The 25,029-nt window shown below is 40.3% G+C and overlaps 1 protein-coding gene and 1 gene segment (V, D, J or C); one reads left to right on the forward strand and one right to left on the reverse strand.

The window, feature by feature from the left end:
• The window catches only part of LOC110306478 (immunoglobulin heavy constant gamma 2B-like), a 295,444-nt gene that overhangs the window by 259,298 nt on the left and 11,117 nt on the right, over positions 1 to 25,029 (reverse strand).
• On the forward strand, positions 2,240 to 4,778 carry LOC110288617 (disintegrin and metalloproteinase domain-containing protein 21-like). Its single transcript, XM_021154913.2, has one exon. The coding sequence runs from the start codon at positions 2,327 to 2,329 to the stop codon at positions 4,589 to 4,591; it is 2,265 nt and encodes a 754-aa protein (XP_021010572.1). The 5' UTR covers positions 2,240 to 2,326; the 3' UTR covers positions 4,592 to 4,778.

Genomic DNA, 25,029 nt, shown 5'->3' on the forward strand with positions numbered 1-25,029 from the left:
TATGGACACAGGAAAAGTAAGCAAAACATCTGCTTAAGGTGGATTGATTCAGGATGATGGCTCAGCACAGAGCTCATTATAGGAAGGGGTTTGTAACTGTGGAGCACGCAGGGCCAGAATTACTGAGAAGACATCAGATGTGGGAGACCAGAACCTAGGTGGGGCACTGGAAGACAAGGACACAAAGGTGGAGATCTTTCTAAACACACTTAGCGGGAAATTTGATACCCTCAGATTAGGAAGCTGGAGATGGGCCAGTGGAAGATTTTAGTCAGTACAGAGACTTTGAAACTATAATGAAAACCCCAGATCTCAGCCCCATTATTTTCACAAGTATTTACAGTTATCTATATCCCAACCCCACTGTGATATGTGAAACCATGTGCTTGGGTAATCAGAGGTCATGTATTGGGACCCAGGTATGGAAAGACTTAGCATTCTCTCTCTCTCCCTCCCTCCCTTCTTCCTTATCCCCCTCTCTATCTCCTCCCTCCTTCTGTCCCTCCCTTTGCCCCTGTCCCTTCTCTCTTTCTCCCTCTCCCTCTCTCTCCTTCTCCGTTTCCCTCTCTCTTCTCTCCCTCTCCTTTCTCTCTCTCCTTCTCCTTTCTCTCACATCTCTCTGCCTGTTTTTAAATCATCAGTTCCCGAAAGTCCACTTGGCTATGTGGGATCAATTTTCTGAGTCTGGCTAGGCAGATTATGCGAAGATGCATCTGGTCAGCAGAAGGCATCTGAGATATGCTCTGTAATCAGTGCTAGGGTCCTGTGTAATCTCTCCTTGTAACACTATAGGACAGAACTCCATAGGGTTAGAGAGTCTGGCCCTCGCACTCCCTAGTTGTTTAGAAACTCCATCTGTATCCTTCAGTTTAGTCCTAAAACCTCCTTCTACTTGGTGTTGTCCTATGTCCATGTAGGATATGGGAGTTCAGAGTGATGACTTTGGTATAAACCCATGTCCCCAAGTTGGTCACCAATGATAGAGCACATGCCCCCTATCACCCTAATTAATGAGAAGGGATTTATCTCCTTTTACCTTAACCAGACAGGGGCCAAGTCACTTCCTCCCTCTTCCCTAGGAACCTCCAGGGGTATCAGGTGCAGTAATGCTCATGGCCACAAGGTGGAAGCAGAGACTTATTCATGAGGCTCCTGGGAGTGACCAGTTATCCCAGTAGCCCTGCAGAGTTTTCCCCTGCACACTTAGATGAGATATATATGTTTGAGAGGAAGTAAGTTGATCAACCCCCCACCACCCATTGTTTTCTCCTATCTTATAAATACATGTTGCAGGGCAGCCTATCTTTGGGGCTGTAGACCTTGCTCACGTGTCTGAGCCAGGGCTTGTCATGAACTCAGGGTGATACCCATCTTTTACCCCTTTCAATAATGATTTCTTGGAGAAAACTCAGAGGCTGCTTTTCCTTCTATAAAAGTAAGAGCCGAGAAAGCACTGTTGATGAACCTGGAAAAAGTGTGTGGCATACTCTTCGACGTTCATACCGACAGTCTACTGGTCTCAATGCTGAGAACCCATCAGCCTGCTTGCTTGAAGAAATTCCAATAGTCAGGAAAGAAAGATACTAAAGGTTGGAGGGGGACATCCACTTCGGCCTCCGACGGGGTCAGAGATAATGTTCCCAAGAGATGGAATTTTTAAAAATTCTAGAGTTCACAGGTATCCAGATAGAATTCTCAGGTCTAATAATATTGGAGAAACAACAACACAATATTCAGAGAAAGCTCCAAACTTTTGAGCAACACCCAAAAGGAAAAAAAAAAACCTCATTTGTAAATAGTTTACAAATTAAACTCAAACAAAATATGTTTAGAAGAAATAAAATGAATCATTTATAGCTAAAAGGCTAATATAGACAGTATTTACTTGTAACTTTCAAACAAACAAACAAAACAAAACAAGAAATCAGAACAACTGTGAAAAACATGAGCCAAGATATAGAGAAATATTGACTCCTAGAAAGAGACCCAGAGTCACATTGGGAACCAAATGCATTCATGTGGAAATGTGGAAATGATATTTTGTACTTCAAAAACGAAAAGAAAGGATTGAGCCTGTCTGAGACACTCCTTGCTGCTTCTGACTTTTCTTGCCCAGGCACATTTATAGACATCCCTTTTGACCATATTTAACCTCAACCTCAGGTAACACATTCAGACTCAATTCCTGCCACACCCAGTGACTGTTACCTAACTCCAGTTGTCTGGGTAACCACTTAGGTTGGGAGCCTGAGGAGGCTTTTGGTCCTCTGTCAGTATTTTCTAGACCAGGCAGTGGCCACAGCAGAGGGATTTAGCTCCACCCAGGATGTTATCTCTGACCTGGGGCATGAGGCTAGTGGAAAGACCTGTGGTCCCCAGGGTCCTCCTCTTGCTGTTTGCACTCTGGCTGCTCCTCCTGGTTCCAGTCTGGTGTTCCCAAGGCCATCCCACTTGGCGTTACATCTCATCGGAGGTGGTTATTCCTCGGAAGGAGATCTACCATACCAAAGGACTTCAAGCACAAAGACTGCTCTCGTATAGCTTGCGTTTTCGGGGCCAGAGACATATCATCCACCTGCGAAGAAAGACACTCATTTGGCCCAGACACTTGTTGCTGACAACTCAAGATGACCAAGGAGCCTTACAGATGGAGTACCCCTTTTTTCCTGTAGATTGTTACTATATTGGCTACCTGGAGGGGATCCCGCAATCCATGGTCAGTGTGGATACTTGTTATGGGGGCCTGTCAGGGGTCATGAGGTTGGATGACCTTACCTATGAAATCAAACCCCTCAATGATTCACAGAGCTTTGAACACCTTGTTTCTCAGATAGTATCTGAGTCTGATGACACAGGGCCTATGAATGCATGGAAGCATTGGAGCCATAATACAGGTCCTCCCTTCTCCAGATTGGAATATGCGGATGGAGCTCCCAGACTATCTAGTAAGAACTACGCTACACATCCAGCTGCTATAAAAGGCCACTTTCAAGCAACTCATTCTGTGTATAGTGCTTCTGGAGGTAACAAACTTGCATCTACTGTCGGGTATTTGTTTAAAGTCATTAGTTTAATGGACACCTATCTGACCAATCTTCATATGCGGTACTATGTCTTTCTCATGACTGTGTATACCGAGGCTGATCCATTTCAACATGATTTTCGAGTTCCAGGAGGGCAGGCTCATACTTTCTATGAGTCAGTATTTTATCGTTTTTTTAGGCCTGATGCAGGAGCTATAATTAACAGGAATTCGCCAAGAGATGATGAAGTTAATCCAGCTGAGAGGAGTATATGTTCTGCCTCAGCCCTAATTTGTCTTGGTCAACATGGTCGAAATCCTTTATTTTTATCTATTATAATAACCAATCGTGTTGGAAGGAGTTTAGGCCTAAAACATGATGAGGCATACTGTATCTGCCAGAGAAGGAACACCTGCATTATGTCCAGAAATCCTCAATTAACAGATGCTTTCAGCAATTGTTCCCTTGCAGAGATAAGCAACATACTTAATACTCCTGATCTGATGCCATGTCTTTTCTATGACCGTCATGTTTATTATAATACATCATTTACTTATAACTTTTGTGGAAACTTCAAAATCGATAATGAAGAGCAGTGTGACTGCGGCTCCCAAAAAGCATGTTATTCAGATCCCTGCTGTGGAAATGATTGCAGGTTAACACCTGGTAGCATTTGTGATAAAGAATTATGCTGTGCAAACTGCACTTACAGTCCTTCTGGGACCCTTTGCAGACCTATCCAGAACATATGTGATCTTCCAGAGTACTGTAGTGGGGCTAGGTTCATTTGCCCAGATGACACTTATCTGCAAGATGGGACACCATGCTCAGAAGAGGGTTACTGCTATAAAGGTAACTGCACTGATCGCAATGTACAATGCATGGAAATCTTTGGTGTAAATGCTAAGAATGCTAATATTAAGTGCTATGAAATCAACAAACAACGGTTTCGATTTGGGCATTGTACTAGAGCAGAAGAAAGCCTCACATTCAATGCTTGTTCTGATCAGGACAAGCTGTGTGGAAGGTTGCAGTGTACCAATGTCACCAATCTTCCATTTTTGCAAGAACATGTTTCATTCCATCAATCGGTTATCTCTGGGTCTACCTGCTTTGGGCTTGATGAACATCGTGGGACAGAAACAGCAGATGCTGGATTGGTGAGACATGGTACCCCGTGCGCCAGGGGTAAGTTCTGTGATCGAGGAGCTTGCAATGGAAGTTCATCTCATTTGGGTTATGACTGCACCCCAGAAAAATGCAATTTCAGAGGAGTGTGTAACAATCGTCGGAATTGTCATTGTCATTTTGGTTGGAGCCCTCCAAAGTGTAAAACAGAGGGACAGAGTGGGAGCATAGACAGTGGGTCCCCTCCGGTTCAAAGGCGGACAATAAAACAGAACCTAGAGCCAGTGGTGTATTTAAGAATACTCTTTGGTCGTATTTACTTCCTCTTTGTTGCACTGCTCTTTGGCATCGCCACTCGTGTAGGAGTTACTAAGGTTTTTAGGTTTGAAGACTTGCAAGCTGCTTTACGTTCTGGACAAGTACAAGCAAAGGACAAGTAAAATGAGTTAGCACCCTGTCTCCTGTAAGATAATGAGAATGGAAAAAAGAAAATCTGAATGTCAGTAGGGGACGAGGTAGAACTCCAATCCACAGTTCTGGATGGCTTTTGTTTATATCATGGGGACATAAGACGTGTTGGATTCGGCACCATCTGATGTTGGTGCATTGCTGAAATAAATCTTTCAAAACTGCAAACTGGTACTTTTGATTCTATATTTTAAATAAATCATTAGAAACTGCTCTAAGTTCGCTCCTCAGGTAGCAGGAGACCTTGAGCCATCACTGGTTCTTAGCCTTAGGCCTCTGGTATATATCTTTTTTAAGAAGTTATTCATGATATCTTTTAAAAATATGGTTCCTGAACCCTGAAGCATTCCCATCTCTTTGTCACTGTGTTTTTTTTAAAATTTTAATATTTTTTATTACATATTTTCCTCAATTACATTTCCAATGCTAACCCAAAAGTCCACCATACGCTACCCCCCACTTCCCTACCCACCCATTCCCATTATTTTGGCCCTGGCGTTCCCCTGTACTGGGGCATATAAAGTTTGTGTGTCCAATGGGCCTCTCTTTCCAGTGATGGCTGACTAGGTCATCTTTTGATACATATGCAGCTAGAGTCAAGAGCTCCGGGATACTGGTTAGTTCATAATGTTGTCCCACCTATATAGGGTTGCAGATCCCTTTAGCTCCTTGGGTACTTTCTCTAGCTCCTCCATTGGGAGACCTGTGATCCATCCAATAGCTGTGAGCATCCACTTCTGTGTTTGTTAGGCCCCGGCATAGTCTCACAAGAGACAGCTCTATCTGGGTCCTTTCAGCAAAATCTTGCTAGTGTATGCAATAGTGTCAGCGTTTGGAGGCTGATTATGGGGTGGATCCCTGGATATGGCAGTCTCTAGATGGTCCATCCTTTCATCACAGCTCCAAGCTTTGTCTCTGTAACTCCTTCCATGGGTGTTTTGTTCCCAATTCTAAGAAGGGGCACAGTGTCCACAATTTGGTCTTCATTCTTCTTGAGTTTCATGCGTTTAGCAAATTGTATCTTATATCTTGGGTATCCTAAGTTTTGGGCTAATATCCACTTATCAGTGAGTACATATTGTGTGAGTTCTTTTGTGATTGGGTTACCTCAGGATGATGCCCTCCAGGTCCGTCTATTTGGTTAGGAATTTCATAAATTCATTCTTTTTAATAGCTGAGTAGTACTCCATTGTGTAAATGTATCACATTTTCTGTATCCATTCCTCTGTTGAATGGGCATCTGGGTTCTTTCCAGCTTCTGGCTATTATAAATAAGGCTGCTATGAACATAGTGGAGCATGTGTCCTTCTTACCAGTTGGGACATCTTCTGGATATATGCCCAGGACAGGTATTGCTGGATCCTCCGGTAGTACTTTGTCCAATTTTCTAAGGAACTGCCAGACTGATTTCCAGAGTGGTTGTACAAGCTTGGAATCCCACAAACAATGGAGGAGTGTTTCTCTTTCTCCACATCCTTGCCAGCATCTGCTGTCACCTGAATTTTTGATCTTAGCCATTCTGCCTGGTGTGAGGTGGAATCTCAGGGTTGTTTTGAGTTGCATTTCCCTGATGATTAAGGATGTTGAACATTTTTTCAGGTGCTTCTCTGCCATTCGGTATTCCTCAGATGAGAATTCTTTGTTCAGTTCTGAGCCCCATTTTTCAATGGGGTTATTTGATTTTCTGGAGTCCACCTTCTTGAGTTCTTTATATATATTGGATATTAGTCCCCTATATGATTTAGGATAGGGGACTATCTCTTCTATTCAGGAATTTTTCCCCTGTGCCCATATCTTCAAGGCTTTTACCCACTTTCTCCTCTATAAGTTTCGGTGTCTCTGGTTTTGTGTGAAGTTCCTTGATCCACTTAGGTTTGACCTTAGTACAAGGAGATAGGAATGGATCAATTCGCATTCTTCTACATAATAACAACCACTTGTGCCAGCACCATTTGTTGAAAATGCTGTCTTTCTTCCACTGGATGTTTTTAGCTCCCTTGTCGAAGATCAAGTGACCATAGGTGTGTGGGTTCATTTCTGGGTCTTCAATTCTATTCCATTAGTATACTTGTCTGTCACTATACTAGTACCATGCAGTTTTTATCACAATTGCTCTGTAGTAAAGCTTTAGGTCAGGCATGGTGATTCCACCAGAAGTTCTTTTATCCTTGAGAAGAGTTTTTGCTATCCTAGTTTTTTTTTTGTTATTCCAGATGAATTTGCAGATTGCCCTTTCCAATTCGTTGAAGAATTGAGTTGGAATTTTTATGGGGATTGCATTGAATCTGTAGATTGCTTTTGGCAAGATAGCCATTTTTACAATGTTGATCCTGCCAATCCATGAGCATGGGAGATCTTTCCATCTTCTGAGATCTTCTTTAATTTCTTTCTTCAGAGACTTGAAGTTTTTATCATACAGATGTTTCACTTCCTTAGAGTCACGCCAAGATATTTTATATTATTTTTGACTATTGAGAAGGGTGTTGTTTCCCTAATTTCTTTCTCAGCCTGTTTATCCTTTGTGTAGAGAAAGGCCATTGATTTGTTTGAGTTAATTTTATATCCAGCTACTTCATTGAAGCTGTTTATCAGGTTTAGGAGTTCTCTGGTGGAATTTTTAGGGTCACTTATATATACTATCATATCATCTGCAAAAGGTGATATTTTGACTTCATCTTTTCCAATTTGCTTCCCCTTGATCTCCTTTTGTTGTCGAATTGCTCTGGCTAGGACTTCAAGTACAATGTTGAATAGGTAGGGAGAGAGTGGACAGCCTTGTCTAGTCCCTGATTTTAGTGGGATTGCTTCAAGCTTCTCACCGTTTACTTTGATGTTGGCTACAGGTTTGCTGTAGATTGCTTTTATCATGGTTAGGTATGGACCTTGAATTCCTGATCTTTCCAAGACTTTTATTATGAATAGGTGTTGGATCTTGTTGAATGCTTTTTCTGCATCTAATGAGAATATCATGTGGTTTTTGTCTTTGAGTTTGTTTATATAATGGATTACATCAATGGGTTTCCGTATATTAAACCATCCCTGCATCCCTGGAATAAAACCTACTTGGTCAAGATGGATGATTGCTTTAATGTGTTCTTGGATTCGGTTAGCGATATTTTATTGAGGATTTTTGCATCTATATTGATAAGGGAAACTGGTCTAAAGTTCTCTATCTTTGTTGGATCTTTCTGTTGTTTAGGTATCAGAGTAATTGTGGCTTCATAGAATGAGTTTGGTAGAGTTCCTTCTACTTCTATTTCGTGGAATAGTTTGTGTAGAACTGGAATTAGATCTTCTTTGAAGGTCTGGTAGAACTCTGCACTAAACCCATCTGGTCCTGGGGTTTTTTTTTTGGCTGGGAGACTATTAATGACTGCTTCTATTTCTTTAGGGGATATGGGACTGTTTAGATCATTAATTTGATCCTGAATTAACTTTGTACCTGGTAGCTGTCTAGAAATTTGTCCATTTCGTCCAGGTTTTCAAGTTTTTTTTGAGTATAGCCTTTTGTAGAAGGATCTGATGGTGTTTTGGATTTCTTCAGGATCTGTTGTTATGTCTCTCTTTTCATTTCTGATTTTGTTAATTTGGATGTTGTCCCTGTGCCCTCTAGTGAGTCTGGCTAAGCGTTTATCTATCTTGTTGATTTTCTCAAAGAACCAACTCCGAGTTTGGTTAATTCTTTGAATAGTTGTTCTTGTTTCCACTTGGTTGATTTCACCCCTGAGTTTGATTATTTCCTGCCATCTACTCCTCCTGGCTGAATTTTCTTCCTTTTTTTCTAGAGCTTTTAGATGTGTTGTCAAGCTGCTAGTGTGTGCTCTCTCCAGTTTCTTTTTGGAGGCACGCAGAGCTATGAGTTTTCCTCTTAGAAATGCTTTCATTGTGTCCCATAGGTTTGGGTATGTTGTGGCTCAATTTCATTAAACTCTAAAAAGTTCTTAATTTCTTTCTTTATTCCTTCCTTGACCAAGGTATCATTGAGAAGAGTGTTGTTCAGTTTCCACGTGAATGTTGGCTTTCCATTATTTATGTTGTTATTGAAGATCAGCCTTAGTCCATGGTGGTCTGATAGGATGGATGGAACAATTTCAATATTTTTGTATCTGTTGAGGCCTGTTTTGTGACCAATTATGTGGTCAATTTTGGAGAAGGTCCCGTGAGGTGCTGAGAAGAAGGTATATCCTTTTGTTTTGAATAGTTGTTCTGTTAAGTCCATTTGTTTCATAACTTCTGTTAGTTTCACTGTGCCCCTGTTTAGTTTCTGTTTCCATGATCTGTCTATTGATGAAAGTGGTGTGTTGAAGTCTCCCACTATTATTGTGTGAGGTGCAATGTGTGCTTTGAGCTTTACTAAAGTGTCTTTAATGAATGTGACTGCCCTTGCATTTGGAGCGTAGATATTCAGAATTGAGAGTTCCTCTTGGAGGATTTTACCTTTGATGAGTATGAAGTGTCCCTCCTTGTCTTTTTTGATAACTTTGGGTTGGAAGTCGATTTTATTAGATATTAGAATGGCTACTCCAGCTTGTTTCTTCAGACCATTTGCTTGGAAAATTGTGTTCCAGCCTTTCAATCTGAGGTAGTGTCTGTCTTTTCCCTGAGGTGGGTTTCCTGTAAGCAGCAGAATGTTGGGTCATGTTTGTGAAGCCAGTCTGTTAGTCTATGTCTTTTTATTGGGGAATTGAGTCCATTGATATTAAAAGATATTAAGGAAAAGTAATTGTTGCTTCCTTTTATTTTTGTTGTTAGAGTTGGCATTCTGTTCTTGTGGCTGTCTTCTTTTTGGTTTGTTGAGGGATTACTTTCTTGCTTTTTCTAGGGCATGATTTCCGTCCTTGTATTGGTTTTTTTCTATTATTATCGTTTGAAGGGCTGGATTCTTGGAAAGATAACATGTGAATTTGGTTTTGTCATGGAATATTTTGGTTTCTCCATCTATGGTAATTGAGAGTTTGGCTGGGTATAGTATCCTGGGCTGGTTTTGTGTTCTCTTAGTGTCTGTATAACATCTGTCCAGGATCTTCTGGCTTTCATAGTCTCTGGTGAAAAGTCTGGTGTAATTCTGATAGGTCTGCCTTTATATGTTACTTGACCTTTCTCCCTTACTGCTTTTAATATTCTATCTTTATTCAGTGCATTTGTTTTTCTGATAATTATGTGTCGGGAGGAATTTCTTTTCTGGTCCAGTCTATTTGGAGTTCTGTAGGCTTCTTGTATGTTCAGGGGCATCTCTTTCTTTAGGTTTGAGAAGTTTTCTTCTATAATTTTGTTGAAGATATTTGCTATAGAAGTAGAATGAAGTTGAAAATCTTCATTCTCATCAACTCCTATTATCCGTAGGTTTGGTCTTCTCATTGTCCTGTATTTCCTGGATGTTTTGAGTTAGGATCCTTTTGTGTTTTGTATTTTCTTTGATTGTTGTGCCGATTTTCTCTATGGAATCTTCTGCACCTGAGATTCTCTCTTCCATCTCTTGTATTCTTTTGCTGATGCTTGCATCTATGGTTCCAGATTTCTTTCCTAGGTTTTCTATCTCCAGCATTGCCTCACTTTGGGTTTTCTTAATTGTGTCTACTTCCCTTTTTAGGTCTAGTATGGTTTTGTTCATTTCCATCACCTGTTTGGATGTGTTTTCCTGTTTTTCTTTAAGGACTTCTACCTGTTTGGTTGTGTTTTCCTGTTTTTATTTAAGGACTTGTAACTCTTTAGCAGTGTTCTCCTGTCTTTCTTTAAATGAGTTATTAAAGTCCTTCTTGATGTCCTCTACCATCATCATGAGATATGCTTTTAAATCCGGGTCTAGCTTTTCGGTTGTGTTGGGGTGCCCAGGACTAGGTGGGGTGGGTGTGCTGCATTCTGATGATGGTGAGTGGTCTTGATTTCTGTTAGTAGGATTCTTACATTTGCCTTTCGCCATCTGGTAATCTCTGGAGCTAGTTGTTATAGTTGTCTCTGGTTAGAGCTGTTCCTCAGGTGATTCTGTTAGCCTCTATCAGCAGACATGGGAGACTAGCTCTCTCCTCTGAGTTTTAGTGCTCAGAGCCCTCTCTGTAGGCAAGCTCTCCTCTTACAGGAAATGTGCACAGATATCTGGCCTTAGGACCTCCCTCCTGGCCGAAGACGAAGGACCAAAACAGGACCTGTCCCGAAGCTGAGTTGCTTTGGCCTGTCCCAGAAGCTGTTAGCTTCTGTATTCTACACTCTCACCTGTGCAGAATACTCTTGGAGGAATCCTGGAACCAAGATGTCTTCTGCCGATGCTCAGGCAAAGTGCTCCTGGGCCAGGCGGACCCCTTTCCTCTGGCTGGGAAAGTGGCAGGATGTCTGGGGCCTGTGCAGAATCGTCACTGTGTTTTTGATGGTTCCCATCTCCTACAATTTGTGATGGTATTTTCAGGATCATTCCTTAGAGGAATAGATGGAGTGAAGACAGACTTAGGACCCAGTTACAGGAAGCATTATATAGGAACATAGAAGCATCATCTCATTATTAAGCCAGAGAACTGACATGTAGAACTGACATCACCATTAACACCAAGCCATGGCTTACTAGATATACTACTCGCAAGCTCATGGAAACATGCTCTCCAGATTGCCACTGACAGGGCACAGCACAGAACCCAGTCTTGAGAAAGGACATGGTGAGTCTCGTGGAGGAAGACTCTGAGTGCACTGGACACTGACTCTGTCATCCCTGTAACCTGAATCTGAATATGACCTTCTGCCTTGCTTTTGTTCCCTGACTTCTCTCTTTCTCCTTCTCGCTCTCTTCCTCTTTTTCTTTCTCCTTCTCTCTCTCTCCTCTCTCTCTCTCATCTGTCTATCTGTCTGTATGTCTGTCTGTCTAAAACTAGTTTATTCTGAAGGAGTTTGGGGTAAGGGCTGTTCTGTTAATATGCTCAATTAACTGTTATCCACATATTTTCTGAACTTCAATAACCTTCCTTGGGATCACTGCCTTCTTAGCTGCATCAATGTATATTAGTCAACTGAAAATGATGTACAGTTGTCTGCAGCTGCTGACTGTAGTCTGCCTCACTCCTTTCTCTGCTGTTCATCCTCAGCTGTTTTCTCTAGCATTGACAAGAGATAATTCACATCCTTCTACTGGCAGAATTAGGGACACATCATAGTTACTGTTGCCCTTGATCCTGCAATTCCTAATAATTCTTAACCGATGCAAAGAAAGTTCTGGCAACATAAAAGCTACCACTGGGTCACCAAGCAAGCAGAGAAGAGGGATTGACTTGTTTGGTGTGAATGTGGAGCTCCCAGAACATCTTGAGAGTCTGGAGTTCATCCCTCTGGAGACCCTTGAAGTCCACTAACTGGTTTTTAAACCAGATCTAAGGTTCACCTTAGGCTCTTTTATTCCTTGCATGTCTAGGTGTGCAGGGTATGTATGCAAGACTGACTTCATCTAGCATACTGTAGCTAACAAGAGCTACAAAAGCTGTGACAGATGTGCAACGACTGAATTTTTCCCTGAGGGAGTCATGAACAACATTTATTCCCTCCCCTCCTTTTTTATAAAGTTCCAATTGATCTGGACCATCAGGCCATTTTTTATTGACAGGATCCTAGGTAGAAGGACTAAATTGAGAAAATAATGAAGACAGGAAAGTGTGTGTGTGTGTGTGTGTGTGTGTGTGTGTGTGTGTGTGTGTGTAATAAAGGCAGACAGAGACGTGCTATTTTTTAAGTAAAGGGAGGGTAATTGTCCAATGGGAAAGTGTGTTCTGAAGTAGAACAATCTTCTCTTTAGGCATTAAGACCCAGGTGAGGACCTTTTGAACCAAACACTATGTTTAAAATGAACTATGAACAAATTCCAGGTGCAGGGTCAGCTTCTCTGTTTAAACAGCACCTGGCAGTCTGGCAGTAGCAACATTTTGATGTGACATCTTTCATAAGCTGATTCCTTATACAAAGGAAGTTTATTAAGAAAGTTAGTGTATTATATAAAGTTTGCAAGAGATAATGTGTCAATCAGCAGAAATCCATCATACATGAGACAAAGTTATAATCAAGAAATGTTGCACATAGGGAACAGAGGATATCTCAAGCACTCAGAGACTGAGCACATAATGACCTTGGGACTGATAACTAAAACCCTTCAGTGGGGGAAGAGGTAGGTTTTTAAGATCCAAAAAGTCACAACTTCTTTAAAGCCCTAGCCCCAGGCAGTTACTGGCCATGATAAGCATATTCCTGGTATCAGAGAAGGAATACATTTCTCGTCTATACCTGGGGTCAGAACCCTAGGAAAAAGTTCCCCCAAGGCCCAGACACTAAACTATTACTAGCTTTGTCAAGTAAGTTCCTCCTTCATACATTAGAGTCCCAGGAAAAGCCTTGGATTTTCATGTCTCCTAAAACCCAATGACCAGTCCAAACCTTGAACCCACCAAAGCTTGCAATGGGAGAATCAGTGAGTTTATTATGTTTCTTTACAAAACATGAAGGGAATGTATGGACAAGAATACCAGTGATCCTACAGCAGACATGCTGTTGTGTCTGTACTAAGCATGGCCACATAGGTGTTGTCCCTATCATTTACCCTCTCCAAGCCCCTATTATAGCACTTCCTTAGACTTCTCAGGCTAATTGTAATTATGGAAAAACTACACATAAATGGCTTGGAGTAGTGGCTGGAAGCTCAGGTGAGGTTCTAATGATCTTCTCCATACAGTTCTGTTAGGAGGGAAAGCCTACAGTTTTCAGGCCCAATTGTGATGGTCCTTCACAAGTAGGCATAGCTGCTCTTATAAAGACAGTACCAGTGTGGCTCAGAAGATGTTCCTTATAGCAGACGGGCACTCAGGAAGGTATAAATAGGAAGAACTAGGTAAATTTTGATTCATAGTGTAGAGGAAATGAGCGCATGGAGAAGACTGGGCCCAACATGTAGTTTGATTTTCTGTTGCTGTGATAAACAGCACGCCTTGAAAACAACTGGAGGAAGAAAGGGCTTATCTGGCTTACAGGTCATCATCTATGTTTGAGGAGAGTCAAGGCAGGAACTGAAGGCAGAATTTGAAGCAGAGATAATAGAAGAATGCCATTTACCACCTTGCTACCTCTGACTTGCTCAGCTGGCAATCCAGGTACATCTTACTAGGAATGTCACTGTATGTCAAACATTAGAACTGTGAGGAGAAGACCAAGTCCAGAACTGTCTGAATGAAGCAGGCTTTAGTTTTGGGGTGCCATTTGGCTGTATCTCCTTAAGTCAGGATTTTAGAGAGCATCCTGAGAAGGCTTCTTAAGGTCCCTTTTATGGGAGGGAGGAAATGCTTACAGGGGTGAGATTGCTGGTTGTTAGCTATTGTTAGAAAAATACAATGAAAGAGAAAGAACAAAGAGAAGAAAATACATGTTAATGAGGTATCAAGTATAGAGTAGGTTGAAAACTTGTTTTGCAGTTTATATCACATGTAAGGAACAGGAACTTCTTTTTAATTGCAAATAGAAACCATAACTTGCAAGGGCTTAATACAGTGGGCTTTTTTAATGGGCAAGGTATGGGGACAAACAGAACAAATAGGAACCCTTCTAAAAAAGCACTGAAACATCCACATATTCATCTTCCTTCTTACGTTTTACATAGTCTTTGAATTGAATCTTGGGTATTCTAAACTCTTGGGCTAATATCCACTTATCCGTGAGTACATACTGTTTTTGTTCCTAGGTGACTGAGTCACCTCACTCAGGATGATCTTTGCAATCTCGAACCATTTGCCTGGGAATTTATGAAGTCATTGCTTTTTAATAATTTAGTTACTACTAAATATTCCATTGTGTAAATGTACCACATTTTCTGTATCCATTCCTATGTTGAGGGACATCTGGGTTCTTATCAGTTTCTTGCTATTATACATAAGGCTGCTATGAACATAGTGGAGCATGTGTCCTTATTACCAGTTGGAATATCTTCTGTGTATATGCCCAGGAGTGATATAGCTGGGTCCTCAGGTATTACTATGTTCAGTTTTCTGAGAAAACACCACACTGATTTCCAGAGTGGGTGTACCAACTTGCAATCCCACCAGCAGTGGAGGAGTGTTCCTCTTTCTTCACATCCTCACCAGCATCTGCTGTCACCTGACTTTTTCATCTTAGCCATTCTAATTAGTGTGAGGTGGAATCTCAGGGTGGTTTTGATTTGTGTTTCCCTGAAGACTAAAGAGGTTGAACATTTTTTAGTTGCTTCTCAGCCATTTGAATTTCCTTGGTTTAGAATTTTCTTTTTATCTGTGTTCCCCATTTTTAGAAGACTTATTTGGTTCTATGGGGTCTCACTTCTTGAGTTCTTTGTACATATTGGATATTAACCCTCTATAAGATGAAGGATTGGTAAAGATCTTTTCCCAATCTGTTGGTTCCTGTTTTGTCTTATTGACAGTGTCCTTTGCCTTACAGAAGCTTTTCAATTTTATGAGGTCCCATTTGTCAATAATTGGTCATAGAGCATAAGCCATTGGTGTTCTTTTCATTATCTTTTTCCTGTGCTTATGTGTTTGAGAATTTTCTCCACAATCTCTTCTATTAGATTTAGTGTATCTGGTTTCACGTGGAGGTGCTTGTTTCATTTTGACTTGAGATTTGTACAAGAAGATAAGAATGGATCACTTTGCATTCTTCTACATTCTAACTCCCAGTTGAGCCAGCACCATTTGTTGAAAATGCTGTCTTTACCACTGGATGGTTTTAGCACCTTTGTCAAAGATCAATTGACCATCGGTTTGTGGGTTCATTTCTGGATCTTCAATCCTATTCCATTGATCTACCTGGCTGTCAATGTACCAATACCATGAAGTTTTTACCACAATTGCTCTGTAGTACTGCTTGAGATCGGGGATGCTGATTCCCCCCAGAACTTCTTTTATTGTTGAGAATAGTTTCCACTATCCTGTGTTTTTTTTCTTTTTTCTTCCAAATGAATTTGAGAATTGCTCTTTCTAATTCTATGAAGAATTGAGTTGGAATTTTGATGGGGACTGCATTTAATCTGTAGATTGCTTTTGTCAATATGACCTTTTTTACTATGTTAATCCTGCCCATCCATGAGCATGGGAGATCTTTCTATCTTCTGTGGTCTTCTTTGATTTCTTCTTCAGAGCTTTGAAGCTCTTGTCATACAGATCTCTCACTTGTTTGGTTAAAGTAACACCAAGATACTTTATATTGTTTGTGACTATTGTGAAGTGTGTCATTTTCCTAATTACTTTCTCAGCCTGTTTATGCCTTGAGTATAGGAAGGCTACTGATTTGCTTGAATTAAGTTTATATCTAGCCACTTTTCTGAGTTTGTTTATCAGGTTTAGGAGTTCTCTGGTGGAATTTTTGTGGTCACTTAAATATATTATACTATCTTCAAGTGGTGATATTTTGATTTCTTCTTTTCCAATTTGTATCCATTTTATCTCCTTTTGCTATTTATTTTTTCTAGGTAGAACTTAAAAGTTTTATATTTAATAGATAGGGAGAGAGTGGGCAGCCTTGTCTAGTGCCTAAATTTAGTAGGATTACTTCAAGTTTCTCTCCATTTAATTTGATGATGGCTCCTGGTTCGCTGCATACCACTTTTCCTATGTTTAGTTATAGGCTTTGGATTTCTGATCTTTCCAAGACTTTTAGCATGAAGGGGAATTGAATTTTGTCAAATGCTTTTGGGGTTGAAGGCCAGGACCAGGGATTGAATACTGATGCTGGGACCTTCAAGAGACCATTAGCAGATAAAGTTGGTGGTATTGGGTAGGCAGGCGATACTAATCAGTGTCAAGTTCCACAGGACCTTCAGCTGTCAAACTGTGTCCACTATGGTTCTCCCTGTTGCTTGTTACTCTTTTTTTATGATTTCAGTTTACCTGCACTACTTATTGAAAGTAATGGGGGGGTGTCCATGAAGAGAAGTTTTATTGGACCTAATGTTAGAACACTAAAAGAGATAACTCAGGCATGTCTACTGGCCAAGTAGGTGAGCTAGAGTAGCCTATTTACATAGCCCAAGAAGGGATGTTTGGCCAATCACCACATTCATTTTGGATCACCCACAGTCATTAAGGTTTGTTTGGCCAATTGTAGTTTGCTGCCAGTCATGGTTGGCTTTTCAACACAGAGTGCTCTCTTTGGGCTGAGGTTTAAGAGGTTCATGGAAAAGGCTTGGTACAAAGTGTGATGTTTAGTGTTGTTGTCAAGTTGACAAAGTCTAGAATTTCTGGAAGATGGATTTGCAGGTGCCTTTTATGATTGTCATGATTACTCTAACTAATGTTAAAGTAAGACACATCTTACCTCTGGGACCATTCCCTGGGCAGAGGATTCTAAATTATATGAAGTAGAGAAAGCAAGCTAAGCCTCACTATGCATTTATCTCTACTGTATCATGTGTGGCCCGGGTCTGGAACCCTGCCATGGTAGTTGACAGGGGAATGAAGACTAAAGAAAAGACAAACACTCATACACTGAAACTGAGATAAAGTAGAGTTCTTCAACCACGATTGTCATGGTGTGACACCTCTGTGTGTTTGTCAAGGACAGCAAGAAGGACTTATCTAGTCTCAATAGAAGATCTCTATAACTAAGCAGTAATTTGGTTGCCAAGGACTGGGCTCTGTTGGCTTCTCTCAGTCCATGTGGAATCAAGGTTCCAGAGAGGCGGGCAAAGAGTTGGAGAGAATTGACAAGCAGACACAGACACAAGGGAGTGCTGTATCTGGATGTAATTTTTCACAAAGCAAACACCAGTCTTATATATAATACAGGAAACAAAGGAGTAGGGTGTCACAGCAGGGAAGGTACATTGAAGTATCTGACACAAAACAGAGGAATGCCTACAAAGGACTGACAGGAACCAGGTAATGTTTACAGTAAAGATAAAACAGCCTTGTCTAGAGTCATCTAATGAGAGGTAAGGATTTCACACCCTAGTCACAATTTATGATACTCCTTTGAGCCTTGTGAAAGGTAGCACCAGGGGGTTCTGCTCTAGCAGACCTTATCATGAATAATGCAATACCACAATCCCCCTTGGCAAATACTTGCATATGAGAGTAACTTGGCTCTGCTTTTAAGTACCTGTAGGGAATCCCCAATTGTCAAAAGAATTCACCAACATTTTTCTAATATGTAATGTAGATTGCAATACCTGACTGTAATGAAGAGTCCAGGTGTACTTTTGCTAAGTCTGCCCTGAGACTTTTAACTCTTATCCAGTAAAATACTGTAAGAAAGCTTGCAAGACATTCCACAATATTGGAGGGATAAATCTGGGGCATTGTAGCTAATGGAAAGCTGAGGTTCCAGGAGTTCCTTGAAACTCTTTGCCTTGTGACTGCTTCCAGGCTTTTAGGCCTGCCAAGTGAGTCACTACTGGAGTGGATGTAGCATTTGGTTGCTTCCAGTCACCCCAGTCATCTGGCATGAGGAAGAGGCAGTTGCTAGTCTTTGCACACATTGATCAATCATTCATAAAAACTCATACTCTGATTCTCAAAGAGAATTTTGTTACCCAATTTCAGCCTGGCTTATATGTGTAATGGTGTCAACAGTTTCCCATTGGTGCAAGACCTTGGAGTTATCAATATGGTAATGCCTATGTCAACAATACACATTCACTCAGCACTTCACACTCTGTCCTCCTCCAGTCCCTATACATTTGTCTTCTGACTGCAGACATAATGTGACCAGCTACTTCAAGCTCCTGCTGCTTTGACTTCCCCACCATTAGAGATAATACTTTGAACTGCTAGCAGAAATAGGCCTATCTTTTCTTAGGTTGCTTTTGTTAAAGCATTTTGTCAGAGCAACAAAAGAGTAATGGAGACAGACATTGGTACCAAGAATTGGGGGTCATTGCAGAGATGAACCTGACTTTGCCATTTCTAGGGCAATGAAAATGTTTCTGTGGGAGGAATTTGGAGCTTTCAGTTTGAAAAGACTTAGAATTCTGTAAGCAGAACATAATCATTCATTCTTCTGGAAGCTTTGGAAGACAAAAATAATTAAAGAAATGAGGACAATGTTCCCCCCCCTCCCCAGCTCATGAAGTTACATAGATGAATAAGAAGACCAACCGGACCTAGGATTGGGACCATTTGTTTGATCTTAAGCCAAGAGTTGGGCTTTTCTGCTATGTCTTGAGAACTTGTGTGACACTAAATTTAAAAATCACAGATGAATTTATGTAGCAGAAGAAATTTCAAGCCAGAAGAGCATTCAGACTGGTGCCAGGAAAGCAACTATACCTGTTAAAGAGATAATGTCATTGAAAAGAAGCCTATTTAAGAAGGGTGTGTTGAGCTTCTTATGAAGATGACAGGTGACAGAAGAAGAACTTCTTATTGTCATCCACATGGTAGTGGTTTTGGAATTATGGAAGATGCAAGACTGAGGAGAGTCACCCAGATGACACCCACTGACTACTGAATCAGCACATGTACAGTTGAGAGTGGAAGAGCAGGAAGAGGGGAAGGAGAATCAGAGGTGGCATGGAAAATAGGAGAGCTGATAAAATGCTGCAGACCTGGTTGCTACAAGAGTTGCAGGTTTTAAGGTCAACGATCTCTGATCCCAAGGTGAGATCAGTACCCCAGGCAATAGATAAGGGTCCCTATACTCAAGATCTACATGGAGACTGGAGCATTTTAGGGACCCACTTGCTGCTGCTTCTGTCTGCATGCTGTTTCTCACTGTCAGGTGAAGGGTGAGTGTCAGGAGCCATAATGGGACAAGCCAATAACTAGCAGGTGATCATCCTGAAATGGCCTGCCTCAGGTTATTATATAATCTGTGACAGATGTGCCCTTATTAAGCAAGGTTGTAAGGAATTCATTTTAGGAAAGATTCCTGCTATTAATGTGCTTTTCCTGTTATTATTAAACATATAAAACAATCACTAAGTAATAGCAACACCCCTTTGGATCAAATCTCTTCAGATCCACTAAGATGTGCTCTCTTATATTGCTATATAGACAAATAGATGACTTAAGTTTTAAAATGATTATCCTATAAGAATTCCTACAGTTATATCTGTGATTATTAAGCTCTTCTAGAGTGGGAATGCTATTAGGTCCTTTTATGATAGTCAAAAATGCAATGAGAACTGTGTCAGTTTTTCAAGTGTCACCAGTTAATTGCTTTTAGATGATAACCAGACTTTCTCCTACTCAGAGCCCATTCCAAGAGGTTGTAAAACAGTTAACCAAGGTCATAGAAAGGGAACTAATAAGCTATTATAGGTGCTAGGACAGAAGATAAAATATTGACTGGGTCTATCTATGCAAAACTTCATTTATAACTTAGTTATGGTTTTAAACCTTCAGTGAACCTGTGGAGCTGAGACAAGATGTTTAGGTAGATAATTTACTCCTAATGGATATGCATGTAAACATTCTCCCTTGTAAACGTCTATTTTAAATGATGATTTAATTTTGTGTATGAAATTTTGGTGAACTTTTAAACATGTGATCATGTATTCTGAAAGATGTTTAAGGGCTGAGGACAAAGAGAGGTGGTAGAACTGAGGGACTGAGGCAACAGGAACTGAGGTGAGAAGACCTGTGCTGAGTAGAATTGAGAGGGAACTGAGCTAAGGAGAAGTTTTTAGACAGAACACTTTTTAGACAGAACTGAACTCAAGAAAACTTAGAAGCATAGGTATAGCTTTTAAAGAAAAGAGATTGAGAGTAAGAGCATTATTGTGACATCACATCAGGAGGAGAGAAAACAATTAGAAGGAGATTGCAGAGTGGAATAACGTAGAAATTATAGGTAATATAAAATATTAAGAGAGCAAGGTATATAATGCAGAGGGAAAGAAGAAATTCAGAAGACACTGCAGAGAGCAGAAGAAGCAGGCAGCCTTCTCCTTACTGTGGGACAGAACAGGTCCCATGGTAAGGACAAGGCAGGCTTAGTCTTACTAAAAGGAACAAAGCTTTTTTCTTACAAACATGGGTTTAATTCACTTAGCTTGAAAAAGGTGGAAGCCCTTTCTTTCTCTATGCAATAAAGAGTAGAGCTCATTTTTCATCCAGAATGTGTGAGTTCTTTCTGCACCAGTGCTTGGTCTTTTGCTCCATATGCATATGTAGGTATGGATGTGTGTATAAGTATGTAATTGTGGGAATGTATGCATATGTGTGTGTGTGTAAGTATGTAATTGTGAGAATGCATGCATGTGGGCCCAACTAGGTTTGAATGGAAATGTATAAATGAGCATACATGAATTATTTTATGCACATATGTGAGATTATGCATATTGGCTTTTGTAAAAGTTTGATCTTCTGCAAGTATTATTCTCTTTGGGTTCAGTAGAAGTTTATTGCTACAAACATCCCCCTAGCCTGACAAGCCATTGACATCTGAACAACAGGGAAAAGGCTCTAGAAATTAATCGATTACTTAATCTCCTGCTGTTTTAGGATGAGGTGCTAAAGTGCCTGAGACTGCAGTCTCTGGCCTCAGAGGAACACAGAAGGCAGGTCAGCTACAATAGCATAGTACCTTAGACTTAGATAAGTAAACTTTTTATTATACAGCAACCCTAAATATAATGTAAGACAAAGTCTTACCTGGGAATTTCACAAGACCAAGTCTTACCCTCCACTGACATTCTTCCCCTTCCACTGCCTCAAGAAGAACTGACAAGAAAGAAGAACCCCACACCAGAGCTAGACAGATACCAGGTATCAAAGTTAAGTCAGGATGAGATAAATGATCTAAACTGTCCCATATCCCCTAAAGAAATAGAAACAGTCATTAATAGTCTCCCAACCAAAAAAAAAAAAAAAGCCCAGGACCAAATGGGTTTAGTACAGAGTTCTATCAGACCTTCAAAGGAGACCTAATACCAATACTCCTCTAACTATTCCACAAAATGGAAACAGAAGGTACTCTACCCAATTCATTCTATGAAGTCATCATTACTCTGATACCTAAACAAGGCAAAGACCCAACAAAGAAAGATAACTTCAGACCAATTTCCCTTATGAATATCGATGCAAAAATAGTCAATAAAATCCTCACTAACTGAATCAAAGAACACATCAAAATGATTATCCATCATGATCAACTAAGCTTCATCCCAGGGATGCAGGGATGGTACAATACATGGGAATCCATCAATGTAATCCACTATATAAATAAACTCAAAGACAAAAATTATGATCATCTTATTAGATGTTGAGAAAGCATTTGACAAAATCCAACACCCATTCATGATAAAAGTCTTGGAAAGATGAGGAATTCAAGGCCCATATATAAACATAATAAAAGCAGCTGGGCATGGTGGTACATGCCTTTAATCCCAGCACTTGGGAGGCAGAGGCAGGCAGATCTCTGAGTTTGAGGTCAGCCTGGTCTACAAAGTGAGTTCCAGGACAGTCAAGGCTACACAGAGAAGCCCTGTTTAAAAAAACAAAACAAAACAAAACAAAACAAAACAAAACAAAACAAAACGAAACGAAACAAAAAAAACCATAATAAAAGCAATATACAGCAAACAAGTAGCCACCATCAAACTAAATGGAGAGAAACTTGAGGCAATCCCAATAAATCAGGGGCTAGACAAGGCTGCCCACTCTCTATCTATTCAATATAACACTTGAAGCTCTAGCCAGAGCAATTATACAACAAAAGGACATCAAAGTGATACAAATTGGAAAGGAAGAAGTCAAAATATCAGTATTTTCAGATGATATGATTATATACTTAAGTGACCCCAAAATTCTACCATAGAACCCCGAAACATGATAAACAACTTCAACAAAGTAGCTGGATATAAAATTAACTCAAACAAATCAGTGGCCTTTCTCTACACAAAGGATAAACAGGATGAGAAAGAAATTAGGGAAACAACAACCTTCACAATAGTCACAAATAACATAAAATACCTTGGTTTGACTCTAATTAAGCAAGTGAAAGATCTGTATGTTAAGACTTTCTTCAAGTCTCTGAAGAAAGAAATTGAAGATGATCTCAGAAGATTGCAAGATCTCCCATGCTCATGGATTGGCAGGATTAATATAGTAAAAATGGCCATCTTGATGAAAGCAATCTACATATTCAATACAATCCCCATCAAAATTTCAACTCAATTCTTCACAGAGTTAGAAAAAGAAATTTGCAAATTCATCTGGAATAAAAAAAAATCCTAGGATAGTGAATACTATTCTCAACAATAAAAGAACCTCTGGTGGAATCACCATGCCTAACCTCAAGCTGTACTATAGAGCAATTGTGATAAAAAACAAACAAACAAACAAAAAACCCCAAAAAAACTGCACGGTATTTGTACAGTGACAGGCAGGTAGATCAGTGTAGTAGAGTTGAAGACCCAGAAACGAACCCACAAAACTATGGTCACTTGATCTTTGAGAAACCATCCAGTGGAAAAAAGACAGCATTTTCAACAAATGGTGTTTGCTCATCTGGCAGTTAGCATGTAGAAGAATGAGAATTGATCCATTCTTATCTCCATGTAGAAAGTTCAAGTCGAAGTGGATCAAGGACCTCCACATAAAACCAGATACTCTGAAACTAATAGAAGAGAAAGTGGGGAAAAGCCTCGAACTTATGGGCACAGGGGGAAATTTCCTGAACAGAACACTAATGGCTTGTGCTGTAAGATCATGAATAGACATATGAGACCTCATAAAATTGCCAAGCTTCTGTAAGGCAAATGACACTGTCAATAGGCAAAACAGCAACCAACATATTTGGAAACGATCTTTACCAATCCTACATCCAATATAGGGCTAATAACCAATATATACAAAGAACTCAAAAGTTAGACTCCAAAGTACCAAATAACCCTATTAAAAATGGGGTACAGAGCTAAACAAAGAATTCTCAACTGTGGAATACTGAATGGCCGAGAAGCACCTAAAGAAATATTCAACATCCTTAGTCATTAGGGAAATGCAAATCAAAACACCCTGAGATTCTACTTCACACCAGTCAGAATGGCTAAGATCAAAATCTTAGGTGACAGCAGATGCTGCTGAGTTTGTAGAGAAAGAGGAACAGTCTTCCACTTCTGGTGGGATTTCAAGCTGGAATAACCACTCTGGAAATCCGTGTGGCAGTTCCTCAGAAAATTGGACATAATACTACCTGAGGATCCATTAGTACCACTCCTAGGCATATACTCAGAAGTTGTTCCAGCATGTAATGAGGACACATGTTCTACTATGTTCATAGCAGCCTTATTTATGATAGCCAGAAGCTGGAAAGAACCCAGATGTCCCTCAGTAGAGGAATGGATACAGGAGATTTACACAATGGAGTACTTCTCAGCTATTAAAAACATTGAATTTATGAAATTCTTAGTCAAATGGATGGAACTAGAAAATATCATCCTGAGTGAATTAACCCAATTACAAAAGAACACATATTGTATGCACTTACTGATAAGTGTATATTTTCCCAGAAGCTCGGAATACCCAAGATACAATTTACAAGCCGCATGAAACTCAAGAAGGAAGACAAAAGTCTGGATAATTCGATCCTTCTTAGAAGGAGGAACAAAATACTCATAGAAGGAGTTACCAAGTGTAGAGCAGAGAGTGAAGGAATGACCATTCAGAGACTGCCCCACCTGGGGACTTCTCCCATATAGAATCATGAAACCCAGACACTTTTGTGGACTCCAACAAGTGCTTGCTGACAGAAGCCTGTTATAGCTGTCTCTGGAGAGGTTCCAGCAGTGCCTGACAAATGCAGAGCTGGATCCTTGCAGCCTATCATTGAACTGAGCACAGGGTTCCCAATGAAGGAGTTAGAGAAAAGATCCAAGGAGGTGAAGGAGTTTGCAGTCCCATAGGAGGAACAACAATATGAACTAACCATTACCCCCAGAGCTCCCAGGGACTAAACCACCAACCAAAGAATACACATGGTGAAACTCATGGCTCTAGCTGCATATGTAGTATGCAGCCTAGTTGCTCATCAATGAAAGGAGAGTCCCTTGGTCCTGTGAAGGCTCTATGCCCCAGTGTATGGGAATGCCAGGGCCAGGAAGCAGGTGTGGGTTGGTTGGTGAGCAGGGGTAGGATGAGGGGATAGAGGTTTTCAGAGGGGAAACCAGGAAAGGGGGCAACATTTGAAATGTAAATAAAATAAATATCTAATAAAATGGCATCTTCACAAAAAGAAGTAAATTATGTGTAAACATGTTGTAAGTCTGAGATTGGATTGTGATTGCTTCACAAGGTTTGGGATTCAGCTTTATTCTCTCTATCACCCCATAAGGTATGTACAATTCATAATTTCAGAATCTGGTATTTCAGGCTCTTTTGCACAGTTATATCCCACAGAGTAGACATTAATACTTCCCAGAGAGACCATAAATTCAGAACAGAAAATCTCTCCATATATCTTTAGGATATAATATGATGTTCAT

The sequence above is a fragment of the Mus caroli genome, unplaced genomic scaffold (assembly GCF_978045245.1).
Source record: "Mus caroli unplaced genomic scaffold, Mus_caroli_1 scaffold_14, whole genome shotgun sequence".
In the NCBI taxonomy this organism is placed as follows: domain Eukaryota; kingdom Metazoa; phylum Chordata; class Mammalia; order Rodentia; family Muridae; genus Mus; species Mus caroli.